A 27,723-nucleotide genomic window follows, 5' to 3' on the forward strand; every position below is an offset into this window, starting at 1 on the left:
ATATATATATATATATATATATATATATATATATATATATATATATATATATCATCATATTAATTGCACAAATGCTCAAGACAGAGGACTAACACAGTAGGACTTCAAAATAAATAATCACATGAAGGTAAGTGCTGATAGAAGTTAATGAGTAATTGATTGCTCAAAACAAAACAAAACAGCAAAAAAGAACAAGATACAAGGACACATTTACACAACATTTTGCTATCTCAAGTGGGTTTTTTAAACATTAGTATAGACAGTTTCTCACAGAAGAGTGTAGACCAGGATTTGCCTCTTCTTTTGTCTGCAACCAACTTACAAGGAGTTCAAACATCTTTTGCAATTAGCTTTATAAGCATGCTTCTTATATCTGCTTTATACAGTGACATCAAGTTTCATCTTTTTATTTGTATTATTTAAACACATCTTCCGTTTTATATCAACCCCGCATTATCACAACTGCATGGATTTCCCGGTATAAACTATAAAAAACTAAACTCATATGACCCGACAAATTGGTTTTAGTTTTTCACAGAAATCAATTATTAAAAGAAAAGCAAAGGTCCATGAATTGCATTTGCACAGTATGGTAGAGATTAAGCGGGAGGAGTCACATTAGGCCCAAAAGTTTGTAGAAAAAAATGTCACACTAATGTTGCTATACTTATCAGAACATGCAAGATCAAAAATATATAAATCTCAATAAGGTTGCCATTTAGTCGGCCTTTTACTCTCCCAGATCACCTCTCGCTTCCATACTTGCTTACAACTCCTTCTGATCACTTTCCTTTATCATTCCAACAACATTTCTGTTCAAATTGTACGGAAGAGTATTAGGGCCAGGCAGGAGAAAAATAAAAATAATATTTTAGAGGAGGAAGATTTTTTTTTCATTATGCACTTCGAGAAAAAAGTCGAAAAGTCGAGAAAAAAGTCAAAATTTCGTGAATAAAGTTGAAATGTTGAGAAAAAAGTTGAAATGTTGAGAAAAAAGTAGAAAAGTCGAGGTTAATGTTGAAGTATAATTTCGAGAAAAAAGTCAAAATGTCGAGAAAAAAGACGAAATCTTCGACTTTATTCATGAAATTTCGACTTTTTTCTCGAAATTGTATTTCAACATTAATCTCGACATTTCCACTTTTTTCTCGACATTTCTTGAAGTGCACAATAAAAAAAAATCTTCCCCTCTCAAATTTCTTTTCTCTTGCCTGGCCCTAATACTCTTCCGTATAAATTGTAATGTCTATAAAAAGTAGTTAAAGTTAAGAGAGACGCAGAGATAAAGAGCAGGAGCTACCAGAGGGAGAAGTGGGGGAGGAGGTGCCTGTACAAGGAAACTTTTCATTTAGTTTTGTCAGCCGCTGGAGCAGCCGCTGCTTCCGTCTGGACCCCGGCGTCTGTGGAGTGACGTTTCTGACTCTGAAATTTAAAGAGAAAATATTAAATGCTTGGTTACTGTATTAACTTACTGCTTAACAATATCTACCCGTACCTGAATCTTTCCCCTTATATAATCTGCCAGTGGAACAAGATTTTTTTGCTTGTAATGAGAAGATAAATCTTGTCCCACTGGCAGATTTTTCTACTTATTTCAGTGAAAATTTACTTGAAACAGGTGAAAATTGTCAAATAACAAGTTATTTTTCTGGTAATGACTCTTGTTTTAAGTGTAATGAGATTTTTTGACTAAAAATGAGACATTTTAACTAGAAATAAGACAAATATTCCTGGTAAGATTTTGAGTTTTTGCAGTGAAGGCACGCTGAGAATAAAATAGGGATCATTTTGTTATCTGCCTTTCCAACTGTTTTTTTTTTGTGAGCCCCAATCCAAGCCTTTAATGGATGGACATCTTCATCCACCACCAATTTATCTGACGCCTACAAATTCCTCCTGAATGTTTTAGCTTGTCTCTTTTCCTTGTATATCTTGCGTATCTTCTACAAACCTCAGCATGTCTCTATATTTGTTTGTGTCTTCAACTTCTGTTCATATTGTCTATTATGTTGGTCAGTGCAAACTGAAAATCCCCCGTATACCTGAATCTTTCCCCTCATTAGTCCATGTTCCAGACCAGATATCAGCACCACTCAAAGTGACAAAACATGCTTATCATTTTTGAAAATATCCATGTCTGTAGGTGATATTTTGGTATGATAACCTTCCTGAGTGGCAGCTGGATCATCCTGTATTTGCATGATAAAGACAGGTTTGTGACATTAGTGGCTGTTATAGTTTCATAGGAGCCTAATGATGGGTTAGGGTTACTCTAGGTTTAACCCAAACCAATGTGACTACAAATATGGCGCTGATTAGCATAAAGCTGTATAGCATGACTCTAGGGAAATGTAGTTCTTAGCTAATATTGTTTTTTTTCTCGCAGAGATGGAAGTTGTTAATACTAAAATAAGAGTGTACATAGTAGTTTAAGGGCATGATACACACATTTGCGTAAATATATTTTAAATATATAATTGTTAAATGTGTGAAAATTATTTATAAAATTTTTTTATGTGTTTCCCATTAGGGTTCAAAAATTGTATGACTTTTCTGGAAATGGGGTTGTCTGTGGTTCCACATAGAATGTATAGATATTTGTAGCAGAAATATATATTCAAAAGTGCTTGCAGAATGAAGAAAATGAGTGATTAATATCCCTGAGCACTTCTGGCTCGTTTACCTGCACTTCAACAATGGTCTTCTAGTTTAAGGCTCACAATGACCTGCAACAATGATATTTTATAAGTATATTATACATTTCCTGAATCCTTATGATCCTGTGAGTATTCCAGTTTTTGTATTTTGTGTCTCTGTTGTTCCTAGATGACACAGGGATAAAAGATTGTATATCATTTAGGGGAAAATGGTGTAAAAATGTGTGTTGTTTATAGTTTAAAGAGCTGCAGTGACCTCTATGTTGGTCAGAAAGATTCACATCTTAGCTTGAATGAATGCTTTACAGGTCCCCTTTAAAATGATACCAAATACAATATAGTGAAACATTGACAGATTTCCTGTACATGAGTCTAAACCAGGACATGCAGCAGCATCTATAGTGTAATTTTCTGAAGGGGGTGGTAACTTCATGAGCTGATAACTCTGATCCAGCTGCCACTCAGGAAGGTTATCATACCAGAATATCATCTATAGACGTGGATCTTTTCAAAAATCATAGCCTAAGTAAGTTTGGTCACCTTGAGTGGTACTGACTCTGGCTCATGGACTATATCAATATATAAGTGCAGAACCTGCTTCCTCTGAGTTAGAGGGCAAAGCAACATTGGTTTAGTGTAATAGTCAGTTTATCTGTACCAAACCACATATGAGTGGGCAAGTTGTGCAACATGGCGTTGCATGTAGGATGTGCTTTGTTCTCAGCCAGCAAGGCCTGCACCCAAAAACACAAGCCAAGTATCTGCTGCCATCTAGCGGCGGTAACACATACTGCAGAATACAGCCATTAAAAAAGTTATCAGCATAAGCAGTACTCCAGTTGTAAAAGAAAATCAGGGGGGTGGTGGATTTGATCATATGGGGACAGATAATTTGTGCTGATTACAAATAATATAATATATTACAAATAATAGCAGTGACCAAAACACCTGCAGAAATACTGCAGGAATGACATAGCAGCAGTTAAATGCAGCCTTCTGTAAGCTTTAAATATCCACTGGGCTTACATCAAATACATCAAAACACAACAATAAAAAACACTTTTCTGAACTTATCAATATGACTCTGTCCTTCACAGGATAAGTAACATGGATCACTGCAAAAACTCTAAATCTTAACAACAATATTTGTCTTATTTCTAGTTAAAATGTCTCATTTTAGTAAAATAAATCTTATTACACTTAAAACAAGACTCATCACTGGAAAAAAACAACAATTTTCACCTGTTTCAAGTAGATTTTCACTTGAAATAAGTAGAAAAATCTGCCAGTGGAACAAATTTTTTTGCTTGTAATGAGAAGATAAATCTTGTCCCACTGGCAGATTTTCTACTTATTTCAAATGAAAATTGTTAAATAACAAGTTATTTGAGCTAAGCTAGGGTAGCTTAGCTCAGACTGCGATCAGATCTCAAGATTTTGGTCGATTGCTGTTCATGTTTTGGATGGCTCCGTGCCGGTTTCGTGTTTTGTTTGTGGTTTTTTGTTGCAGATTTCCAGTGCTTGACGTGTGTCTCCGTGTGTTCCTGCTTCCTGGATTGGTATGCATATGTATGCGTATATATATGTATATATATTAAATATAGTAATAATGCACATATATATACCTTTGGTTTCTACCGTCATGGTATCAATCATTAATATGTGTGCAGACAAGGTAAAAAAAATTTTAAAAAAGTTATTTTTCTGGTGTTATTTTTCTGGTGATGACTCTAAATGTTGAAATAGCAGTAAAACCACATTCATTGATGAAATGACATAAGGGATGGAAAGGGGGGATGGCAGTTTTACAGGGGGGATGATTTGGACCGTTTTTATTTCAGGGGGGATGATTTGGACCGTTTTTATTTGATGCCATCCCCCCTCATCCCCCTCAACTCCAGTACTGAGCATAACCATTGTGCTGTTCCCATTCCTTTACTTTGCTTAATTCAGAATAGCATGCAATATTCTTGTGTCTCTCCTTTGTTGCCATCCTTAAAAGTGGGGGATATAAATCTGTGAGTTAAAAAGTGTGACAACAAAACAATCAGCTTGGTTTTTAAGCTGAAAAACTGAGGAAATTTTAACTCTTGCTATGTCCGCGATAATATAGAAATCCCCTTAAGAAAACATTCCTTCTCTTTTTACGTATCGTTACCAATTGCCCCTAAAGTCAAGGAAACCCACTTTAAAATAGCATCAGATATTTATCCTGTTAATGATTTGTTACACAGAAGGTTTAAATTAGAAGTTGATTCTTGTATATTTTGTTCTTCTGAGGCCGAGACCATTGAACATCTTTTTTTAAATTGCTCTTTAACAAAGTCCTTTTGGTCTGACATTCATAATTGGTTATCTTTAAAAATTTATGAAATTCCTAATTTTTCCTAACAATGATGTTATCTATTATATGGATAACTTGGATCCTAAATATTCAAACATTATCAACCTGGTGATTATTTTGGGTAAATATCATATTCACACTTGTAAGTGGAAATACTCTGTCCTTTACTATATTTTTTACATTTTTTTACCAACTACTTTAAATCTATGAAAAAGATTGATAATACGAATAGGGTCGCCAAGAAACTGTACAGGACTGTGTCAGAAAATTAGAATATTGTGATTTTCTGTAATGCAATTACAAAAACAAAAATGTCCTACATTCTGGATTCATTACAAATCAACTGAAATATTGCAAGCCTTTTATTATTTTAATATTGCTGATCATGCTTACAGCTTAAGAAAACTCAAATATCCTATCTAAAAAAATTTGAATATTCTGGGAATCTTAATCTTAAACTGTAAACCATAATCAGCAATATTAAAATAATAAAAGGCTTGCAATATTTCAGTTGATTTGTAATGAATCCAGAATGTATGACATTTTTGTTTTTTTGATTGCATTACAGAAAATAAAGAACTTTATCACAATATTCTAATTTTCTGAGACAGTCCTGTAGTAGAGAGAGCGAGATATTCATGTTTTAACAAGGTCTGGGGGAAAGTGATGCTCTCCTCACCAGATTTTTAAAGAACAAGTGGATGGAGTTTCTCTTCTCCAGTCTTTTGGGAACATGTGGTGCGTCCTCTCCAGCCTGAGAGGCCACGGAGGCCGGTTTGTTTTCTGCAGCAGCGTCTGCAGACTTGGCTGCTGCTGCTTTGGGCTCCTCCTTGGCTTTGGCTGCGTGAGCGGCTTCTGCTGCCGGAGGAGCAGTCGTCTTCTTGGGCTCAGCCGCCTGGAAATGTTACAATATATTCAGAAAACATTGAATCATGCCAGTCCTAGATCTACGGAAGAGTATTAGGGCCACGCAGGAGAAAAAAATACTTGAGAGGAGAAGATTTTCTTTTATTGTGCACTTGGAGAAAAAAGTCGAAATGTCGAGAAAAAAGTCGAAATGTCGAGATTAATGTTGAAATACAATTTGGTGAATAAAGTGGAAATGTCTCCTCTGGCCCATCAAGTCCAGTTAGCAGAGCGACTGACAGCTCTGCAGCAGCAGCCGTAACTAACTCACTAACTTACATCCTTGCACTGCAAAAACTCAAAATCTTACCAGGAATATTTGTCTTAGTTATTTCTAGTTAAAATTTTTTAGTCAAAAAATCTCAATACACTTAAAACAAGAGTCATTATCAGAAAAATAACTTGTTATTTGACAATTTTCACCTGTTTCAAGTAAATTTTCACTTGAAATAAGTAGAAAAATCTGCCAGTGAAACAAGATTTATTTTCTCATTACAAGCAAAAAAATCTTGTTCCACTGGCAGATTTTTCTACTTATTTTAAGTGAAAATCTACTTGAAACAGGTGAAAATTGTTGTTTTTTCCAGTGATGAGTCTTGTTTTAAGTGTAATGATATTTTGTTTTGACTAAAAATGAGACATTTTAACTAGAAATAAGACAAATATTCTTGTTAAGATTTTGAGTTTTTGCAGTGTGGAGTGTAACGTTAAGGGTAGCCTACGTTTCTGAAGTTATGTAACTGCATATGTGTTTCAAATCAATATCGTAAAGCCATTTCAACTTTATTCACAAAATTTTGACTTGATTCACGAAATGTTGATTTTTTTTCTCAACATTTCGACTTTTTCCTCAAAATTGTACTTCAACATTAATCTCGACATTTCAACTTTTTTTTCGACATTTCAACTTTTTTCTCGACATTTCAACTTTTTTCTCGACATTTCAACTTTTTTCTCCAAGTGCATAATGAAAAAAAAATCTTCCTCCTCTAAAATATTATTTTTATTTTTCTAATACTCTTCCGTATAGATCAGCCAAAGGTCCAGTGACTGCCGTGGAAGCTTTGCGTATGTATCATCAAGTGCAGGTGGACTTGAAGTGACATTAAGATGTATATTTGCTGTTAGGAGACAGTTTATCTTAGTGATCGCAGCATTATGTGGATCCTCACGTGCGTTCTTTTATGTTGTTAACATGTCGAATAGCAAACGGAGATAGTTCCGGTAAACAAGTTGATTAGAACATTTTTCCTAGGAGATGTAAATGAGGGCATTGCTCTGGTTAATCAGATGAGGTGAATTCTCTGTATTTACCAGTCCAGTAGTTTTCTTGAAGAGCTGAACTCCACTTGTGGAGGCTGCTTGGACTTTTGTGGTCATGTGATCTAACAGTACCTCAAATTCACATTAATCTGTTACTAGGCGTCAAATAAATCCACCAAAATACATGCCGAGAAATGAATGTTTTTCTTTTCTTTCTTTCTTTCTTTTGTGCGTTAACAGATTCAAATAATTGGGTTCTTACTTTGGGCTTGAAGAGGGAAAGGAAGGATGATTTTGAAGATAATTTCTTTTCTTCCTGGACAGGCGGTGGGGGTTCTGGCTTTGCAGTCGCCTCCAGAGTTCCTGCTTTTGAAGGGTCCACCTTCTTTTATGAAAACAGCACAGAGCAAAACACACATCATGAGATATTGACAAACTGAAGACGCGGTCGTGGATGAAGCTGACAGAGCGAAAGCAGGACCTGCCACCTGTGACAAGAAAGAGAGCGTAGAAGGGGAAAGCATCCAAAACCAAAACCTGAGAATAGTGAAGCCCTTACCACCGTTAACAAAAACACTAAAACACAAAATGCTGTTTTCTGTCGAAGGAAAGGGGTGAAAAAAGGAAGAAATAGAGAATTCACTAAATTTCCACCTTTAAGGAAACTGTTAGAGAATAACACTTTTTTTTTAAACTATTTTAGATCTTTTCTTGCTTAAAATAGTAAAAGATCTTTTATCTGTTACTCAAATATAAAGCCACAGAGAGATGAAAGCCAGTGCTGAACTCCAACGTGACAGCAAAAACCAGAAGCAGCTGGAAACAGCTGGTCTGCACCCGTTTCTAAGGAACACATTCTTAACATGTTAAATGCCCTATTTCAGACTTTAAAACTTTAAAATTGTTTTAAATGTTGCTTTAAACGATATCGTCTGATAAATGCAACCTGATCTCACAAAAATCCGTGAAATGCCCACGACCTCTCAGCACTATTTTCCGTGGCACCAACACGGAAATGGTATAATTCCGTGTGAGCACCACGGATATTGTACCATGCAAAGTCAATGGGATCCGTTGTCGTGATATATACACGGATTATTACATTATTATTATGTATATATTATTATTTATTATAGTGGCTAAGGTATGAGTTCTTGACGCGCAAGTTACTGTTTGTTACTGTCAGTTTGTAAAAGCATGTTTTTAACGCTGTTTTAACAGTGTTTTAATGGTGTTTTGATGATTTTTAACAGTATTTTGACAGCGAGTATTTAACCGTGTTTTCTAGTATTTAATGTAAATTTGAGTATTCAACCATGTTGTTTGCTGTCGCCATGACGACGGAGGTGGCGTTAGTGATGTGAAATTATTATTTTTCGCAAAAACCACAAGCGTTTCCTACTTCTAACCAATCATAAGTGGTGCAATAACCTAACCAGACCTTAACCAGAGCGTCGTTCAGCCACAAAATATCATTTTTAATGGCTTTTGAACCAGGAAGTGGAGACAGGCGATATTTAAATTCATTGTTTCTCCCATTCTGTCAAACACAGGGAATTCCCTGGGCATCCCCTCTACGTCATAGAGTGACGAGCGGAGATCCTGATCACGTGACGAGGCCCCGATCGCGGATCTGTTTTTATTTATTTATTTATTTTTTTATTTATAAACTTTAATTAACATTTCAATTTATGGATCGCGGATGTGTGGTCATTGATTACTGTTACGTGGAAGTAAACCGTTAAATATATTGTGCTTTTGAATGGTAAATATTAAAATAAACCGTACACAGGTACATTTACAACTTATATTGAATCCCTGTGAATACGTCAATGTCATTTACATGACGTTAAATTAAGTATCCTAAATAAACATATTTACAATTCCTTAACATACATCATCTCTATAAAATGTAGTTACTATTTCAGATGCAATACATAATAGATATATTCAATTGATATATGTTTTTTAAAACGTTTTTATTCGTTAGGGTTACTCTAGGTTTAACCCAAACCAATGTGACTACAAATATGGCGCTCATTAGCATAAAGCTGTATAGGATGACTCTAGGGAAATGTAGTTCTTAGCTAATATTATTTTTTTTTCACAGAAATGAAGGTTGTTAATACTAAAAAAAGAGTGTACATAGTAGTTTAAGGGCATGATACACACATTTGTGTAAATATATTTTAAATATATAATTGTTAAATGTGTGAAAATTAATTTTAACCATTAATATTATCCCATTAGGGTTCAAAAATTGTATGACTTTTCTGGAAATGGGGTTGTCTGTGGTTCCACATAGAATGTATAGATATTTGTAGCAGAAATATATATTCAAAAGTGCTTGCAGAATGAAGAAAATGAAGAAAATGAGTGATTAATATCCCTGAGCACTTCTGGCTCGTTTACCTGCACTTCAACAATTTGCTGGACCTCCACTGCTGCCTGCTGAGGTTCAGCCTTGTTTTCAATCTGACCAAATAAACCAAAGTCAAAGAAAAGCTCAAATTATGATTTGATGAAAATCATTCCTTTAAAAAAAACAAAAAAAAACAACAACAACCCCAAACTGAGAACTTTCCTTTCATTTACCTTCACTTCTATAACAGGATCTGGCCCCTCCACTGGTGTCTCCTGCAGAGTAAAACTACCTTTTATATTCGGAAAAAATGTAGATCTTGAAGATAAAGAGACAAAATACTTTAACTGTCCATCATATGAAGTGGTACAGTTGGTAATTGTTCTCGTGCTAATTCACATAGCAGTACCCAATGTGAACATTTAAAACTTGCTCATGTAGGTTCACATTTGCACCAAAATACATTTAGTCAGGATACTACGGTGGCCGAGACCCGCCATTGCTGAAAATAAAAGTAATGTTGCGAATATAAAGAAACCCTGCTGCAAATAAAATAAACCCCGCTGCAAATAAAAAAACTACGCAAATAAAAAAGCCACAACGGAAGTGAATTACCGGGGTCTATTTTCGCTGATGCACCGGTGTTTTTTACGTGAGAGGAGAAGAAGAAGATGAAGAGGACGTAAGTGAAAAGGAAGAAATAAGAAGAGCGAGGAATAAGAACAACGAACGAGAAAATAAGTGAAAAGGTTAGTGTTCAACTTCGCTACGTGTAATTTTTAAAGGAGCATGAGGCTCCTTTTAAGAAATGAGACTCTCTAGCACCACCCTTCACCACGACGGCCGTCGGGGGTACTGCAGCCAACAGTGAAGCCGGCACGGGAGAACGGGGAGAACGTGCATGCAGCGTCATGTGACGTCACATCCGCAGGACAGCGCGGGAAAATCAGAGTCCGAATTGCAGCACATTTTGCAGCACACAGCCTGTTCAAGGCAACGGAGAGATACACTAGAGGGCTCATTCTTTTTGGTTCGGAACACTTCATCTGACATTATTACTAACAAAAACTTAAAACGTATACAAATTTTTTTCATAAATCCTGCCTCAAGCTCCTTTAATGTGCAACACCGGTGCATCGGCAAAAATAGTCCCCGGTAATTCACTTCCGTTGTGGCTTTTTTATTTGCGTAGTTTTTTTATTTTATTTGCAGCGGCGTTTATTTTATTTGCAGCGGGGTTTCTTTATATTTTCAGCATTTCTTCTATTTGCAGCAGCGTTTATTTTTGTTTGCAGCGTTTATTTTATTTGCTAAGCGTTTATTTAATTTGCAGCGGCGTTTGTTTCTGTTTGCAGCGTTACTTTTTTTTATTTCAGCAATGGCCACCGTAGGATACCTTTAGATAGACTCTAAACTACCTGCACTTTAACAACTGGCTGCACTTCTACTTCAATAGTTAGTTGGGGGGCCTCCTTCATTTGCATTTTCTGCAGACAGTAAAGGAGTTTGTATTTTCATTTCAAACCAGCAGGTCATGGAAGAAATGTTCTCAGCTCCAAAGAAATGGCAAATTATGTGAAACCTGATACGTTAGCGTGGCAATGATTGCTGACTTATTTAATGAACAGGTTAACGGAGGAGCTGAGATTAGATTAGATGTGGCAGAGAGGAATATCCCTACAAAACCCAGGTGGCATTAGGTTTGCACAGAACCGTTCTAAGAGCTGAGGGTTCAAAATACTGTCCACAGATGAATGTAAATGCAACTGCAGTATTTAGAAAAACCTAAAACTATTTGAAGCATTTACAGGACTGTCTCAGAAAATTAGAATATTGTGATTTTCTGTAATGCAATTACAAAAACAAAAATGTCATACATTCTGGATTCATTACAAATCAACTGAAATATTGCAAGCCTTTTATTATTTTAATATTGCTGATCATGGCTTACAGCTTAAGAAAACTCAAATATCCTATCTCCAAAAATTAGAATATTCTGGGAATCTTAATCTTAAATTGTAAACCATAATCAGCAATATTAAAATAATAAAAGCCTTGCAATATTTTAGTTGATTTGTAATGAATCCAGAATGTATGACATTTTTGTTTTTTTAATTGCATTGCAGAAAATAAAGAACTTCTCACAATATTCTAATTTTCTGAGACAGTCCTGTATATGATCACAGTGAGAAATACAGTCTGTGAAGAAAGGTTTACTGCTGTGTTTGTTTGCAATGAAGGAAAACCTAAGATAAAATGGCTTTTTGATGCATGAGACTTGCATCTGTTACAGAGAACTCCTGCCTGGATGTAGAAGCTCACTGTTATAGTAAAATTAATGGTCCAAGCTGTGGGCATCAGTGTGTCAGAAAGGTGCTGGTTGGCACATTTTTGAAATGCCAGATAAATAGTCTCTCCTATCTTCCCCTCTTGATGACAATGCAAAGCTTATTGCCACCTATTTTGCCTTCATATCTTGTAGGCAGACTTTAGCATGACCATAATTTAATCAAATTTGCACTTTTTGATTGCATACAAAAATGTGGACTGAAGTACAAACTATGACTGTGTTTCCATGCATCAATAACCCTTTTAAAACCCGAATATTGGCAATAACACGAATTTGCACGGCCATGTAAATGCCAATAACTCCTTTGAATAACCAGAATTTGCTCATATTGGGGTTTTTAAAAACCCCAATATGACCCCTGGGTTACTCCTTTTAAAACCTGAATATTGGGTCATGTAAACACCAAACGGAATATCCCCATCAAACGGAACAGGAATTTGTTTTCTGCACATGCTCTGTTCACAAGGAATCCTGGTCTTTTGAGTCCAGGAAGTTCTTCTAAACACGGAGAAACCAAGACCAGGAGGAGACTAATCACTTCATAAATGTAATGAAGGATATGAACATTTCTGCATTTGTAGACGGTAGAAAGTACCGGGATAGAAGATTTACAAGAAGGTGAGTGAAAAGTTGCGTTAAGCAGCATTTGTTTTGAATTTGGATACAGGAAGAAGAAGCAGAAATGATGGTAATTGCGTCATGACGTTCTCCGTGCGTCGCTGGTTTGATCCAGATATCTTGAATGATTAATTACCATGGAAACGGAATATTCTGAATGTTTCAGTAACCGGAATATTAGCAATAACCCCAATTTTGACTGCATGTAAACGTAGTCAATGATGCTAATTTGGCAACCAAGGACTTTTAAAATGCATTTACAACTATATCCACTAAATGAATACCAATGAAAACTGCTGCTCCAGTTAAGAAACAACAGTTGACGAGTTTCTGCCACCCTGGGCTCGGTTAGTAACCGGATGAGCGATGGTCAGTTTGAGGGAGAATAATCTACTGTACCACTGGTCCTGGCCTGGCATTGGCTCCACTTGGTGAAGCACACTTGCCTTTGGGCGCCCTGGGTCCTAGCAGTACCTCAAATTTACAGGTTTCAAACCATGTTACAACTTACAATCCAATACATACAGTACTCGAGTTGAGGGGAATGAGGGGGGATGGCACCCCCCCTGAAATAAAAACGGTCCAAATCATCCCCCCTGTAAAACTGCCATCCCTCCTTTCCATCCCTTATGTCATTTCATCAATGAATGTGGTTTTACTGCTATTTCAACATTTAGAGTCATCACCAGAAAAATAACACCAGAAAAATAACTTATTTGACAATTTTCACCTGTTTCAAGTAAATTTTCACTTGAAATAAGTAGAAAAATCTGCCAGTGGGACAAGATTTATCTTCTTATTACAAGCAAAAAAATCTTGTTCCACTGGCAGATTTTTCTACTTATTTCAAGTGAAAATCTACTTGAAACAGGTGGAAATTGTTGTTTTTTCCAGTGACGAGTCTTGTTTTAAGTGTAATGAGATTTTTTTTACTAAAATGAGACATTTTAACTAGAAATAAGACAAATATTCTTGTTAAGATTGTGAGTTTTTGCAGTGATCCATTTTACTTATCCTGTGAAGGACAGAGTCATATTGATAAGTTCAGAAAAGTGTTTTTTATTGTTGTGTTTTGATGTATTAGATGTAAGCCCAGTGGATATTTAAAGCTTACAGAAGGCTGCATTTAACTGCTGCTATGTCATTCCTGCAGTATTTCTGCAGGTGTTTTGGTCACTGCTATTATTTGTAATATATTATATTATTTGTAATCAGCACAAATTATCTGTCCCCATATGATAAAATCCACCATCCCCCCTGATTTTATTTTACAACTCGAGTACTGAATACATAGCTGCAAAATACTAAAATTCTGCATGAATAACCATCCTTTTGAAACAGGAACTTAATCTTGCAACCTTGGCAGTAATGATTGTTTATTTACCTTTTGGCGAAAGAACCTGTTCAGAGTATCTTTGGCTGATTTTCCTTTTGAGGGCTCAGTTTGTTTCCCGGCAGCTTTGGGTTCCTCTTTCGACACCGGCTTTACCGGTTTGGCAGTTGCTTCTCCTTTGACTTCCATCTTGGGCGGCTCTGGAGGAGGAGGAGGTGGGACGGGCATTCCTTTGGGGGCTGCAGGGGGCTCAGATATCTGCGCAGCCTATTCATGACAGAGAAAGGAAGTTCAACTCATCGTTTGAAACAGAAAGTCAAAAGAAGCCGTTTATAGGCCAAGTATGAGACAGTGACGGCAACTTAGATTTTGCTCTAGCATCAGTTATTAAAAAGTGAACTGCACTGTAAAACCTAACAGTACATCTTAATAACAGAAGTAAGTTGAAATAACTTAAACTTTGGAAAAAGTTGTGGTCACTCATTGCCATCAGTTAAGATAACTCAAAAATGAATTAAATAAATGTTTGAAGCTGGTATAAGATGTCTGTGTTTGTATTGTGTTAAAGCAACTTAAAGTTGAGTTATTTAAGTTATGACAACTAAAATGGTAAAAAAATAGGCAATCGGTTTCCTAAAATGAATTGAGGAGCTAGAAGTTGTGACCACTAGAATGTGATCATTTAATGTAGAGGAATAAAACTGAGTAACTTGAACTTAAAGGAGCATGAGGCTCCTTTTAAGAAATGAGACTCTCTAGCGCCACCCTTCACCACGACGGCCGTCGGGGGTACTGCAGCCAACAGTGAAGCCGGTGTTCTGCCAAAAAGTGATTGCCTGCCAGAATCTGATTTCTCCCCTGAAAATGGGTCTTTTTACCTGCCAAAAATTGATTGAAGGCCAAATACAATGAATGAAAGGTTGTTTCTACCTAAATATGATTTGATCTCATTCTTGAGCTTCATAATAAAAACACTAGAGCTCACAGGATTGTTTTTAATTCTTTTAAAGGACCATTACAACACAAAATAAGCATTTTCACCTGCCAAAAATTGATTGAAGGCCAAATACAGTTAATGAATAGTTGTTTCTGCCTAAATATGATTTGATCTCATTCTTGATCTTCATAATCTGAAAATCTGATGTTTTAGCGCTATCGTTCAACGGGCTGCTGTGCGCGCTCCCGCGGCCAGAAATCAGAAGAAATCAGATTCTGGCAGGCAATCACTTTTTGGCACAACACCGGCACGGGAGAACGGGGAGAACGCGCATGCAGCGTCATGTGACGTAACATCCTCAGCCCAGCGCAGGAAATTTGGGACCGAATTGCAGCACATTTTGCAGCACACAGCCTGTTCAAGGCAACGGAGAGATACACTAGAGGGATCATTCTTTTTGGTTTGGAACGCTTCATCTGACATTATTACTAGAAAACTTAAAATGTATACGAATTTTTATCATAAATCCTGCCTCAATCCTGCCTCAAGCTCCTTTAAGTGCTAACATTTATGTAAAGAAGATTCAATTAAGTTAGTCTGGCTTGATGCAAATTAATACAATCAACACTTTTTAAATAAGTCTGAAGGAAATACTACATATGAGTGTATAATACGTATTAGTTTTAAGTTCAGTTTACTGAATGAAATGGTACTATCAAATGTATTTCACCAAGTTACCTTAACAATAAATATTTGAGTTACTTGAACCTCAATGGAATATTTTTTTACACTTGAATTATTTGAGTTAATAAACTTAAATGGTTTTCGGCAAACAGTTTGAGTTCAACTAACTTATCAGGTTTTACAGTGTGCAAGTTGTGTTTGTCAAATCAGCACTTGCTCACAGTTGTGGTTGCTGCAGGCTGGAGCTCCTTCGGGGACTATTTTGCAGCAAAGAAAAGGAAGCAGTTAGAAGTGAACAATAATAATAATGGTAAAAATAAGGCATGGATATGTTAGTGATGGCAGTTTACCGTCTTGGTAAAGATGTCGTTAAAAAGTGCCAAAAAATACAACTTTCAATAGCAGTTACCAGAGTAGTAGCAGCCCTTATTCATTGATCATATGACATAACAATTACACATTTGGAAATGGAAATATTATGTGTCAAGTTGAAGTTAGGATAATAATGTTTTTTTTTCTTCTGTTTTTCACCTGATCTTTTGAGGCATCAGGTGCAGCTGTTTCTTTTTTGGAAGTTTTAGTAGTAGTCACCTGTGAAACAATGGGGTGAAAATGAAAATGAACCATCAAAGCAGCAAAAATAAGAAAAAAGTAAGTCAAGTGTAAGCAATAATTAATCACCAGGGTCATCTCTGTGGCCTAAGGGCTGCACCTTAAACATCGCAAAGACACACTGCAAAAACTCAAAATCTTAACAAGAATATTTGTCTTATTTCTAGTTAAAATGTCTCATTTTTAGTCAAGAAAAATCTCATTAGACTTAAAACAAGACTCATCACTGGAAAAAACAACAATTTTCACCTGTTTCAAGTAGATTTTCACTTAAAATAAGTAGAAAAATCTGCCAGTGGAACATGTTTTTTTTTGCTTGTAATGAGAAGATAAATCTTGTCCCACTGGCAGATTTTTCTACTTTTCTACTTTTCTAGGTGAAAATTGGCAAATAAGTTATTTTTCTGGAAACTCTTGTTTTAAGTGTAATGAGATTTTTTGACTAAAAATGAGACATTTTAACTAGAAATAATACAAATATTCTTGTTAAGATTTTTAGTTTTTGCAGTGCAGAGGATACTATGTAAGAGTATTAGGGCCAGGCAGGAGAAAAATAAAAATAATATTTTAGAGGAGGAAGATTTTTTTTTCATTATGCACTTCGAGAAAAAAGTCGAAATGTCGAGAAAAAGCTCGAAAAGTCGAGATTAATGTTGAAGTAGAATTTCGAGAAAAAAGTCGAAATGTTGAGAAAAAAGTCGAAATTTCTTGAATAAAGTTGAAATGTGGAGAAAAAAGGCGAAATTTCGTCTTTGTTCACGAAATTTCGACTTTTTACTCGAAATTGTATTTCAACATTAATCTCCACATTTCGACTTTTTTCTCGAAGTGCACAATAAAAAAACTTTCCACTCTCAATTTTTTTTTCTCTTGCATGGCCCTAATACTCTTCCGTAGGATACAGTTAATGCAAACGAGAAAGAAAAATAATCCTTTCCATAAAACAGAAGCCTTTCAGGCCTTCGGGCCTTTATGGTGCGTTAGCTGAGGCAGACAGAGTGCACACTGAGCTCCCTGACAGAGCACGTACAGTACATGCGCTGTCATTGTGACGGCCATTGTGCTCTGGAGACGGCGTAGGCCTGCCCTCGCTCCATCTTCACCAATCTACACTTCCAGGCGCACAGGCCTCCCTTGTGAGCTCACACTAAGGGAGGAACAATAGGCCACCACATCCCCGCATGTTCAAGGGCTTGTTTAGTATGGAGCTGGGGCAATGGTAACTCTTTAAAACGGCAGGAATCCAAAAGACAGCATGATGAAGAGGAAATACAAGAGCTGCTTGTTGTAGGTTTTCCATCAGGCTCAGTAATCATGGCAGATCTGGTTATGGATACCGTTACTGCTGTATATTTAAAACATTCCTCTAAATAGAAGGAGGGGGTTTATAAATACACGACTGTCTCAAGAAAATTAGAATATTGTGATAAAGTCCTTTATTTTCTGTAATGCAAAAATGTCATACATTCTGGATTCATTACAAATCAACTGAAATATTGCAAGCTTTTTATTATTTTAATATTGCTGATCATGTCTTACAGTTTAAGATTAAGATTCCCAGAATGTTCAAATTTTTTGAGATAGGATATTTGAGTTTTCTTAAACTGTAAACCATGATCAGCAATATTAAAATAATAAAAGTCTTGCAATATTTCAGTTTGTAATTAATCCAGAATGTATGACATTTTTGTTTTTGTAATTGCATTACAGAAAATCACAATATTCTAATTTTTCTGAGACAGTCCTGTATGTGAACTGAACTTTGAACTAGTTCATGAAAAGTATGAACTTTGCCTATGCCTTTTATTATTTTAATATTGCTGATCATGGCTTACAGTTTAAGAAAACTCAAATATCCTATCTCAAAAAATTAGAATATTCTGAGAATCTTAATCTTAAACTGTAAGCCATAATCAGCAATATTAAAATAATAAAAAGCTTGCAATATTTCAGTTGATTAGTAATGAATCCAGAATGTATGACATTTTGTTTTTTTTAATTGCATTGCAGAAAATAAAGAACGTTATCACAATATTCTAATTTTCTGAGACAATCCTGTATAAATACACATCAAACTAAACTGTAAGTCCTCATTGTTACATTTTTATGATTATTTCTCCCTTATTAATCAGATTACTTAACACCTCAGTCTCAGTCAAGCTTCACACAATACCAGGAATACGCTATAACCAATAGTTTGGGCCTTCTTTTTTTTATATTGGACTACTGAAATTATTCATTTTACTAGTTCAGAGAGCATTATAATTCAATAAAATAATTAGTAATGTCAGTATTAGTCAAAGGTTTCTCCAATCAAACCACTTACTAGTGTTTTGAAGAAGTTCATAACTGGATTATCTTCTGGGTTCCTCTCCTCTTGGCTTTGGTTTCCGTCCTCAGCGTCAGGAGCCGGCTCTTCCTCTGGACTGGAGTCTGGAGTCCCAGTCTGTGCCTCCGGCGGGGATTCAGAGTCCTGCTTTAGGTGAGATGTTTCCTGTACACCACAAAGAATTAGCCTTTGAGAATGATATTAGTGCGGCGGAGCTGACAGGCGAGCAGTGAGCGTCTTAATCGCAGCATTGAGATGAGAGCACAATTCCAACCATGCCTCTGCCTACTCGGGGCATCGCCAACAATCACCCTTTCATTAACGCCACTGTCCCACCCCTCACTCATTGATATTCAACAATGTGACAGAGTTATGCCCAGAGAAATGTCAGGGGAGTCAAGCACCTTGCTGTTTCTTTAGGGTTAGTGTCTTTAATATATCTGGGCAGATTTTTTCATTTATTTCGCTTTTGCTTCGGTATGTCAGTGTGAATATATTAGTTCAATCAGATAAAGCTTTTGTGACTTTAAAGGAGTATTTTTTTTCCTTAGATTGTCATGTAAATTAAAGCTGCACCTCGCACTCATGACCACTGTCCCCCATAAGCATATCAGACATGACACCACCCACGATTTCCTATGTCAAACCATTCAAAAGTTATGGCAGAAAATAGGAACTATAAAATATCGACCAATCAGAAGAAGAGGCGGGGCTAATTTGCACCAATTATGGTAAAGGACTCAATACCGAGTCCGATGACACCACCCACGACTCTTTATGTCAAACCATTCAAAAGTTATGGCAGAGAAAAGTATTCTAGGGGGCGCTGTTGAGCCATTTTGCCACGCCCATTAATGCAAACCATGAAATATCAAATTTATCGCCAGGCCTGGCTTGCCTTCAAAATTTGGTGACTTTTGGGGAACTATCAAATATGGACCAATCAGATGAAGGGTGGGCGCGCTTTTTTGGCGTCTAGCGTCGCCACGGTAACGCTTTTGAAAGAGAAAAGTAATGCGGGTAGTCGCAAGATGGAGACGCACATTTTGATGTATAACACATCTGGGTACACGTTACGGTTCGGTCTCTGAAGGGCTCAAGAAATGGCATAAATTCCGCTAAAATTACACGATTAATTCAAAATGGCCGACTTCCTGTTGTGTTTCGGCCATGGTCGAAAGAGGTCGGATTTTTTTCTTTCCTTTTTCTGAACACATTCACTGGCTACTCTCAGGAGGGAAGGACAGTTTCACCCAGTATAACAATAAATGTGCAATAAATGTGTGTTTCCCCACTGTGGGACTAATAAAGGAATATCTTATCTTATCTTAAATGTTTTTGAATACGATTACAGACTATACCTTTAATTCAAAATGTTCAAAATGGCCGACTTCCTGTTCGGTTTCGGCCATGGCGCCAAGAGACTTTTCTTTAAGTTGTCCCATGATACAGGTGTGTACCGATTTTCGTGCATGTACGTCAAACCGTATTGTGGGGCTTGAGGCACAAAGTTTTCTAGGGGGCGCTGTTGAGCCATTAGGCCACGCCCATTAATGCAAACCATTAAATATCAAATTTTTCGCCAGGCCTGGCTTGGGTGCAGAATTTGGTGAGTTTTGGGGCACGTTTAGGGGGGAAAAAGGCCCTCCTTTTGTCAGAAGAAAGAAAGAAAGAAAGAAAGAAAGAAAGAAAGAAAGAAAGAAAGAAAGAAAGAAAGAAAGAAAGAAAGAAAGAAAGAAAGAAAGAAAGAAAGAAAGAAAGAAAGAAAGAAAGAAAGAAAAATTCCTACAGATACAATAGGGCCTGTCAGTGCTCGGGCCCTAAATATAAACAATATCTATGATTAGAAGATACTCCTCTTTATTACCACCACTTACACTCCGACAGGTTATTCTAACCTTGGTATTATCACACCTTGACTACTGCTCAGCTATCTGGTCAAGTGCAGCGAGAAAAAAATGTGAACAAAGTTCAGACAGTGCAGAATAAAGCAGGTCCTTGCACTCGGGGTTCTATGAGAAAAGGTGTTGACCAAATGCATTGTGATCTTGCCTGGATGAAAGTAGAGGACAGATTAACACGTAACTTACTAACATTATTCAGCAACATAACTGTTACTAAACAACCAAAATGCCTGCACTCAAAAATAACCTTTTCCCAAGACAGACATGAGCACAGGACAAGACAAGTTAGTTGGGGTCATGTTTCCATTCCTTTACCAAGATCAAATGCAATGAAAAGAACTTCTATGTACAGGTTCATCTCACAGTGAAATTATATGAATAATGAATAATACATTTTCACTTGAAATAAGTAGGAAAATCAGCCAGTGGGACAAGATTTATCTTCTCATTACAAGCAAAAAAATCTTGTTCCACTGGCAGATTTTTCTACTTATTTCAAGTGAAAATCTACTTGAAACAGGTGAAGATTGTTGTTTTTTCCAGTGATGAGTCTTGTTTTAAGTGTAATGAGATTTTTTTACTAAAATGAGACATTTTAACTAGAAATAAGACAAATATTCTTGTTAAGATTTTGAGTTTTTGCAGTGATCCATGTTACTTATCCTGTGAAGGACAGAGTCATATTGATAAGTTCAGAAAAGTGTTTTTTATTGTTGTGTTTTGATGTATTTGATGTAAGCCCAGTGGATATTTAAAGCTTACAGAAGGCTGCATTTAACTGCTGCTATGTCATTCCTGCAGTATTTCTGCAGGTGTTTTGTTCACTGCTATTATTTGTAATATATTATATTATTTGTAATCAGCACAAATTATCTGTCCCCATATGATCAAATCCACCATCCCCCCTGATTTATTTTTACAACTCGAGTACTGGTTAATGGTGTAGTGTTTCTTCAACAGGAACAGTTGAAAGCATGAAAAGGCCATGCCAGTGGTCCTTTTACTGTTTTCACATTTTACATAAGACTCATGCTGTGTGATGCTTTCTCACTCATGGAATATGGAAACCCGTGTTCATCCCTGGCCTGCAGTTGGTCTACGTGGGTTAGCTGAACACTAACATAGGCTACATTGTTTCCCATCCACAGCATATGGTAGTTAGCCTGTAGCCAGTTTATACATGTGCATGTTTTTCCATGAGGAATGTCAAATAAAGACACACAGTAGGCTAAAGACAGAAAGAAAGCAGAAAGTTGGAATTTTTGTTGTCAGCAACTGTGATAAATTGTCCTCAGATAACATTAATTTACAGGAACCTTTGCTCCGGACGATGGTTTATGATGGTGAGACAGTAAAGAAGAGACTGAATTCAGAAAGAAAATAAAGGTTTGTTTTTTGTGCTCCCCAACTGCTATTTAGTTTTTTGATCTGCGAGTGGTGATCTTTCAATAGCTGCAATCTTTGGATTCTTATTTTTCATTTGATTTTATTTGGGGTGAGGGAAATATCAACCCAATGTTTTTGCTTGTTTCTATGGTATTTACTTGCACTCCTCTCATGCATACTGCATACTGCATACTGCATACTGCATACTGCATACTGAGGATGACCAGAGTTGTAGGCTAATTGGAGATTAGATGGAATTACAAAACTCATCTTGTACCCTCTTTTTTTTTTTTGAGTGTCTAGCCGAGTTATCTGACAAGTATTTCACCTTAACGCTGAAGGAAGAAAAGAAATTTGCCTGTGAACTTGCACTTGTGAAATCCATTAAAATGCATAACTCCTTGTCAGAGATGCAGGAAGCCAGTCCTGACTGGATCCCAGCATTCTTAAATGCACCGCTCGAGCAACAGCCTTCGACAAACAGAATGTCAGTTCCTTCTTTAAGACTGTGGAGGCCGCGATGACGAGGACCATGGATGAGAGCCGGGTGTCACCCCTGTGCAGACACCAAACACAGGGGTGGCCACTCTTCCGTAGTGGTCATTTCCTAAGGCTTGATTTAAGAAAGTGAGTGTTGCTATTCGGAGGAAGAGGAAGACCAGGATCCTGACAGCCAAACCACTAAAAAAGGCTGTTGAGGAGTAAAAGGCAGGAGCAAGGAAGAGGCTTTTCAAAGGACACAAGAAGCCACAACAGGAGAGTCCAGGAAGTTACTTGTAAAAGTATAAAGAGAGATCAGCAGCTCCTCAGTTTGAATCAGATGAAAAAGTCTCCTGCCTCGTCTGTTCCAAACCATTTTCAAATAACTGGCTAAATGAGGTTCGGGTTCAGTGCATTTATTGCAAAAAATGGGCACATGAAATATGCTCTCTGGACATTACTGTCTGTATCTGCCAGAACACTGACTCATTCCATTCCTATTAAAACACACGTTACTTTACAAACTGTTCATGACTCATGTAGGGACATTAAATGTGTTTAAATGTACATCTCTCTGTCTCTCTCTGTCCCAGTTTGCTGTCGTAGTGTCCTTGGGCAAGACACCTTACCCACCTTGCCCCGTGTGAATGTGTTTGATATTGGTGGTGGTCAGTATTTCAGTTGTAATAATCCATTTTGAACTATGTGAGCTATGTGTAAACGCTTTAAATATCCACTGGGCTTACATCAAATACATCAAAACACAACAATAAAAAACACTTTTCTGAACTTATCAATATGACTCTGTCCTTCACAGGATAAGTAACATGGATCACTGCAAAAACTCAAAATGTTATCCCCCCTCATCCCCCCTCAACTGCAGACAGTACTGCTTATACCCACCTATATTTCATGGTATACCAGCTGTAGGGAATACGTCATAGTTTAAATCCCTACGTACGTTTTGTTTTCATCAAAAAAGCAGAAGATATTACTAGACACCTCCATTGAATAAAGGAATAAATCCCTTACCTGCTGTGGCTCAGTGGGAAGCTGACCCACGTCCACCTGATCTTCCCCTGACGTCTCTTTCTCTCGTTCCAGAACCTTGTCTTTATCAACTGCACGAGCTGCTTTCTTTTTGAACAGTTTTCCAAACAGGTGAGCCTTTCCTTCCTTGGCCGTGGCGACCTCCTCCTCCTCCTCCTCCTCCTTGGTGATTATTTCAGAAATAACCGATGGAACTTCCAACTCAACCTTCCCATTGTTGCTTGATTCTATTACAAGGGTTGGAGATTGGGGCCCGTCGTCCGGGTGGACAATGACGTTGCTCTTAACTGCAAAGATTAAAAAAAAAAAAAAAAAAAGACAAAAACGTGCTTGCAATGCAAAAACTCAAAATCCTACCAGGAATATTTGTCTTATTTAGAGAAAGATGTCACTGTCTTACATAGACTAGCCCATGTTTACTTCATAAAGAATTACAAAAGTTGATATCATGTTAGTCGGTAGTAAATGTTGCATGAAAGTAGCTTTAAAATCAAATATGATTCGATGTCCAGTAGAGATACGTTAGTTATTATTGAACAAAATCAGTGACAGAATCACAGTCTTTAACTTATAGAAAGTTTGTGAAGAAAGAGTTGCTTTGGCTCTATATTTTGAGTCTGTGTACCCACACTGCAAAAACTCAAAATCTTAACAAGAATATTTGTCTTATTTCTAGTTGAAATGTCTCATTTTAGTAAAAAAAATCTCATTACACTTAAAACAAGAGTCATTACCAGAAAAATAACTTGTTATTTGACATTTTTCACCTGTTTCAAGTAAATTTTCACTTGAAATAAGTAGAAAAATCTGCCAGTGGGACAAGATTTATCTTCTTATTACAAGCAAAAAAATCTTGTTCCACTGGCAGATTTTCCTACTTATTTTAAGTGAAAATCTACTTGAAACAGGTGAAAATTGTTGTTTTTTCCAGTGATCAGTCTAGTTTTAAGTGTAATGAGATTTTTTTTACTAAAATGAGACATTTTAACTAGAAATAAGACAAATATTCTTGGTAAGATTTTGAGTTTTTGCAGTGTGGGTACACAGACTCAAAATATAGAGCCAAAGCAACTCTTTCTTCACAAACTTTTCTATAAGTTAAAAACTGTGATTCTGTCACTGATTTTGTTCAATAATAACAAACGTATCTCTACTGGACATCGAATCATATTTGATTTTAAAGCTACTTTCATGCAACATTTACTACCGACTAACATGATATCAACTTTTCTAATTCTTTATGAAGTAAACATGGGCTAGTCTATGTAAGACAGTGACATCTTTCTCTCCAGAGTCAACATTACAGCTCTTAGACAAACTCCAGAGCCACTGGGAATGGCACAGCATTAATAATGTCATTGCAAAAACACAAACCACACCACCGTAGCTCAAATTGTCCCTTCTTGTGAGTGTCTGAGGCTACGCCTACTGTTGACATTAGGGGACTGAAGATAGAGCCCAGATGGGAGTCACTGTGTTTGCAGAGTATTATCACAATGTGACTGACTCATCTAATGTCGACATTAAAAAGATCAGCTGGTTTAACCTGTAATGTGTTGCATTTACACAACTAAATATAGTAGAGTGGGTTCAAAACAATGTTTTTGATATTTATACATAAGCAGAGAGGTGGTAGTAACGAGTTACATTTACTCCGTCACATTTACTTGAGTAAGTTTTGGGAAATGTTGTACTTTTAGGAGTAGTTTTGAATCACTATACTTTTTACTTTTACTTGAGTAGATTTGTGAAGAAGAAACTGTTCCTCTTACTCCGCTACATTAGGCTACGTTGAGCTGTTACTTTTCTTTTATCCCTTTTATCCACGTACGCGTTAATCTCATGACATCACTGAGTGATTCTTTGGTAAAAATGTTTGTTTTTGCATGTTTTGTCACATTTACACAGACTCAAACACACACAGAGTTTCTATGAGTTCATGTTTGTTCTAGTTCTGCCTGGTTAAAAAAGAAAAGTACAAAGGCTGGAAATGTTGTGCTACTTGTGCTTAATTAATTTTTTTTATTTTATTACTTATTAAATTACTTGAATTTACTTTTAGATTATTTTAATTTAAGCTATTTTTTTATTTTTTATTAATTTAAATTTATTTTATTATTTTATTAATTGAATTCACCTGAAGATGATTATTTTGTACTTTTGTCTGTTTGAATGGTTGTGTTAAAAAAATAAATCAGCGTTACTCAACAGTTACTCAGTACTTGAGTAGTGTTTTCCACCAAGTACTTTTTTACTTTTACTCAAGTCATTATTTGGATGACTACTTTTTACTTCTACTTGAGTCATATTATTCTGAAGTAACAGTACTTTTACTTGAGTACAGTTTTTGGCTCCTCTACCAGCTCTGTACATTGGTGTCTGCATTTATGTTTCACATTCACAGGACAGTTCACCCATTAACTTGTACACATTCTCTCTCTCTTACCATCCACATCCAGCCCGTTAGACGTGATGTTTGTCGAGAGACCGTTTACTGACCCGTTTTCATGCTTTTCACCAATAGTCCCATTCTGCAAAGGAAAAATGTAATATATTTATATCTGTTGTCTCTGCAGTTAACCAGACACTGATGATCATGAGATGAGCATGGGTTTGCACGGTAAACAGACGACTGCGTAGCAGCAACCATGCACTGCTTCCTTCTGCAACCTGATGGTGGCGAGGAAGCATTCAAGGAAGTTACAGTCTCACAGGTGTTTTGTGTATTTTTGTAAGCTTTTACCTCAGCTACTTCTATGTTATGTGACTGCTCGTTTCCCATATTTGTCCCAGTTGGGCCTTTCACCCCTGAAAAATTCCAGCAGAAAAACAAAAACAAAAAAAAAAGACTGGTTATGTTGCACTGAGAAGCAAAAATCAAAGATACGGTACAAATACAGGACTGTCTCAGAAAATTAGAATATTGTGATAAAGTTCTTTATTTTCTGTACTGCAATTAAAAAAACTAAAATGTCATACATTCTGGATTCATTAAAAATCAACTGAAATATTGCAAGCCTTTTATTATTTTAATATTGATGATTATGGCTTACATTTTAAGATTAATATTCCCAGAATATTCTATTTTTTTTAGATAGGATATTTGAGTTTTCTTAAGCTGTAAACCATGATCAGCAATATTAAAATAATAAAAGGCTTGCAATATTTCAGTTGATTTGTAATGAATCCAGAATGTATGACATTTTTGCATTACAGAAAATAAAGGACTTTATCACAATATTCTAATTTTCTGAGACAGTCCTGTATTTATTTCAAATTTTAAGAGTGATTCTGGCATTTTGCATAGGACTGCAAATGTTAGTGTAGTCGTTAGATTATTCAAATATCTTACCTTGTTACACCCTTGTAAGTCAGATAATTGATATCCTCTTCAAGACAGAATTACGTTTGGCAGGGAGATGCAGTCCTGGCTCACCTGAGTCCAGGAGTTGTTTTATGAGGCTGTTTCCTGTGTGCTTTAGGATGGGTGTGACTGGTTTTAAGCAATCAGCTGGATTCCCTCCAGTAAAGGCGCATGGTCTTCCCCACAGAGTTTTGCTGCTCTTTCAGTTAAAAGGACGAGATTAGCTCATGCTCTTTGTGAATTCTCCAAACAAACCCAAACAAGAGTATAATGAAATGTACTCTGTACTCAACTGCAGCGTGTTAACGTGGTGCAGCAGAGTTTAGTTGACAAATATCATGGAGGGTTAACAGGATCTGTTTGAAGGATATTGACCTGGAACACATGTAAGCTGGAAAAACCAAAACACAAGTGTTTGCACTTATAATACGGAAGTACGAGGGCCAAACTAAGACCAAAAAAAATTAGAAACTACGAGAATAAAGTCATAAAATTACGAGAGTAAAGTCATAATGTTGCGAGAATAAAGTCGTAATAGAATAAAGTCGTAATATTATGAGAATAAAGTCGTAATGTGAGAATAAAGTCGTAATATTATGAGAATAAAGTCGTAATGTGAGAATAAAGTCGTAATATTGTGAGAATAAAGTCGTAATATTGTGAGAATAAAGTCGTAATATTACGAGAATAAAGTCATAATATTACGAGAATAAAGTCGTAATATTACGAGAATAAAGTCGGAATTTATGAGAATAAAGTCGTAATATTATGAGAATAAAATGTATGACAACTCTAACAGGAAGAGCTTCTTCTCCCTGTGTTAAAATGAGGAATATTGAGCATCTTGTGAAGTTATATTTATATATTTATAATATATTTAATATTACAACTTTATTCTCAAAATATTACGACTTTATTCTTGTAATATTATGACTTTATTCTCGTAATTTCCATTTTTTTGTCTTAGTTTGGCCCTAATACTCCGTCGTATAATACGAAAGCATATTGCATTCACTTGAGAAAAAGAAATCTGCTCTGTTTTTCTGAATTAACGAGATAATTATATCAGAATTCTGAGAGAAGTTTTAATGAAAAAAAAATAGCTTTCCGTCTGAACAACCGTCCTGAGGTTCCTGCGCAAAGT

At 36.2% G+C, this 27,723-nt stretch overlaps 1 protein-coding gene across 6 annotated transcripts; it reads right to left on the reverse strand.

Moving 5' to 3' along the window:
• bcas1 (brain enriched myelin associated protein 1) lies at window positions 1-26,811 on the reverse strand. Of its 6 annotated transcripts, XM_061735189.1 has the most exons (14): window positions 26,568-26,807; window positions 25,959-26,023; window positions 25,662-25,746; window positions 23,198-23,502; window positions 18,393-18,560; window positions 15,986-16,045; window positions 15,676-15,711; window positions 13,885-14,100; window positions 9,766-9,807; window positions 9,583-9,645; window positions 7,433-7,555; window positions 7,222-7,302; window positions 5,681-5,896; window positions 1-1,422 (listed from the first exon to the last, which is right to left on the reverse strand). In XM_061735189.1, exons 2-14 carry the CDS (start codon window positions 25,995-25,997, stop codon window positions 1,345-1,347), a joined length of 1,512 nt encoding a protein of 503 aa, XP_061591173.1. In that variant the 5' UTR covers window positions 25,998-26,023; window positions 26,568-26,807; the 3' UTR covers window positions 1-1,344. The 6 variants fall into 6 exon arrangements, with proteins under 6 accessions (XP_061591173.1, XP_061591175.1, XP_061591174.1 ...); XM_061735191.1 differs by lacking the exon at window positions 15,676-15,711 and having other exon boundaries at window positions 26,568-26,810; XM_061735190.1 differs by lacking the exons at window positions 9,583-9,645; window positions 9,766-9,807 and adding an exon at window positions 12,900-12,974 and having other exon boundaries at window positions 26,568-26,810.
• Between the last annotated feature and the right edge of the window lie 912 nt (window positions 26,812-27,723).

This window comes from Cololabis saira, chromosome 12 (genome assembly GCF_033807715.1).
Source record: "Cololabis saira isolate AMF1-May2022 chromosome 12, fColSai1.1, whole genome shotgun sequence".
In the NCBI taxonomy this organism is placed as follows: Eukaryota; Metazoa; Chordata; class Actinopteri; order Beloniformes; family Belonidae; genus Cololabis; species Cololabis saira.

What these genes read in the sequence shown, in the direction of transcription:
- bcas1 (XM_061735189.1), bottom strand. Translation starts at nt 25,997, where the DNA reads ATGGGAAACGAGCAGTCACATAACATAGAAGTAGCTGAG. An exon ending in AGCCTGCAGCAACCACAACT is followed by an intron (nt 14,101 to 15,675) that starts GTGAGCAAGTGC and finishes TGTCATGAATAG; the next exon opens with GCTGCGCAGATATCTGAGCC. An exon ending in AGCAAATTGTTGAAGTGCAG is followed by an intron (nt 7,556 to 9,582) that starts GTAAACGAGCCA and finishes TTTTCATAAAAG; the next exon opens with AAGGTGGACCCTTCAAAAGC.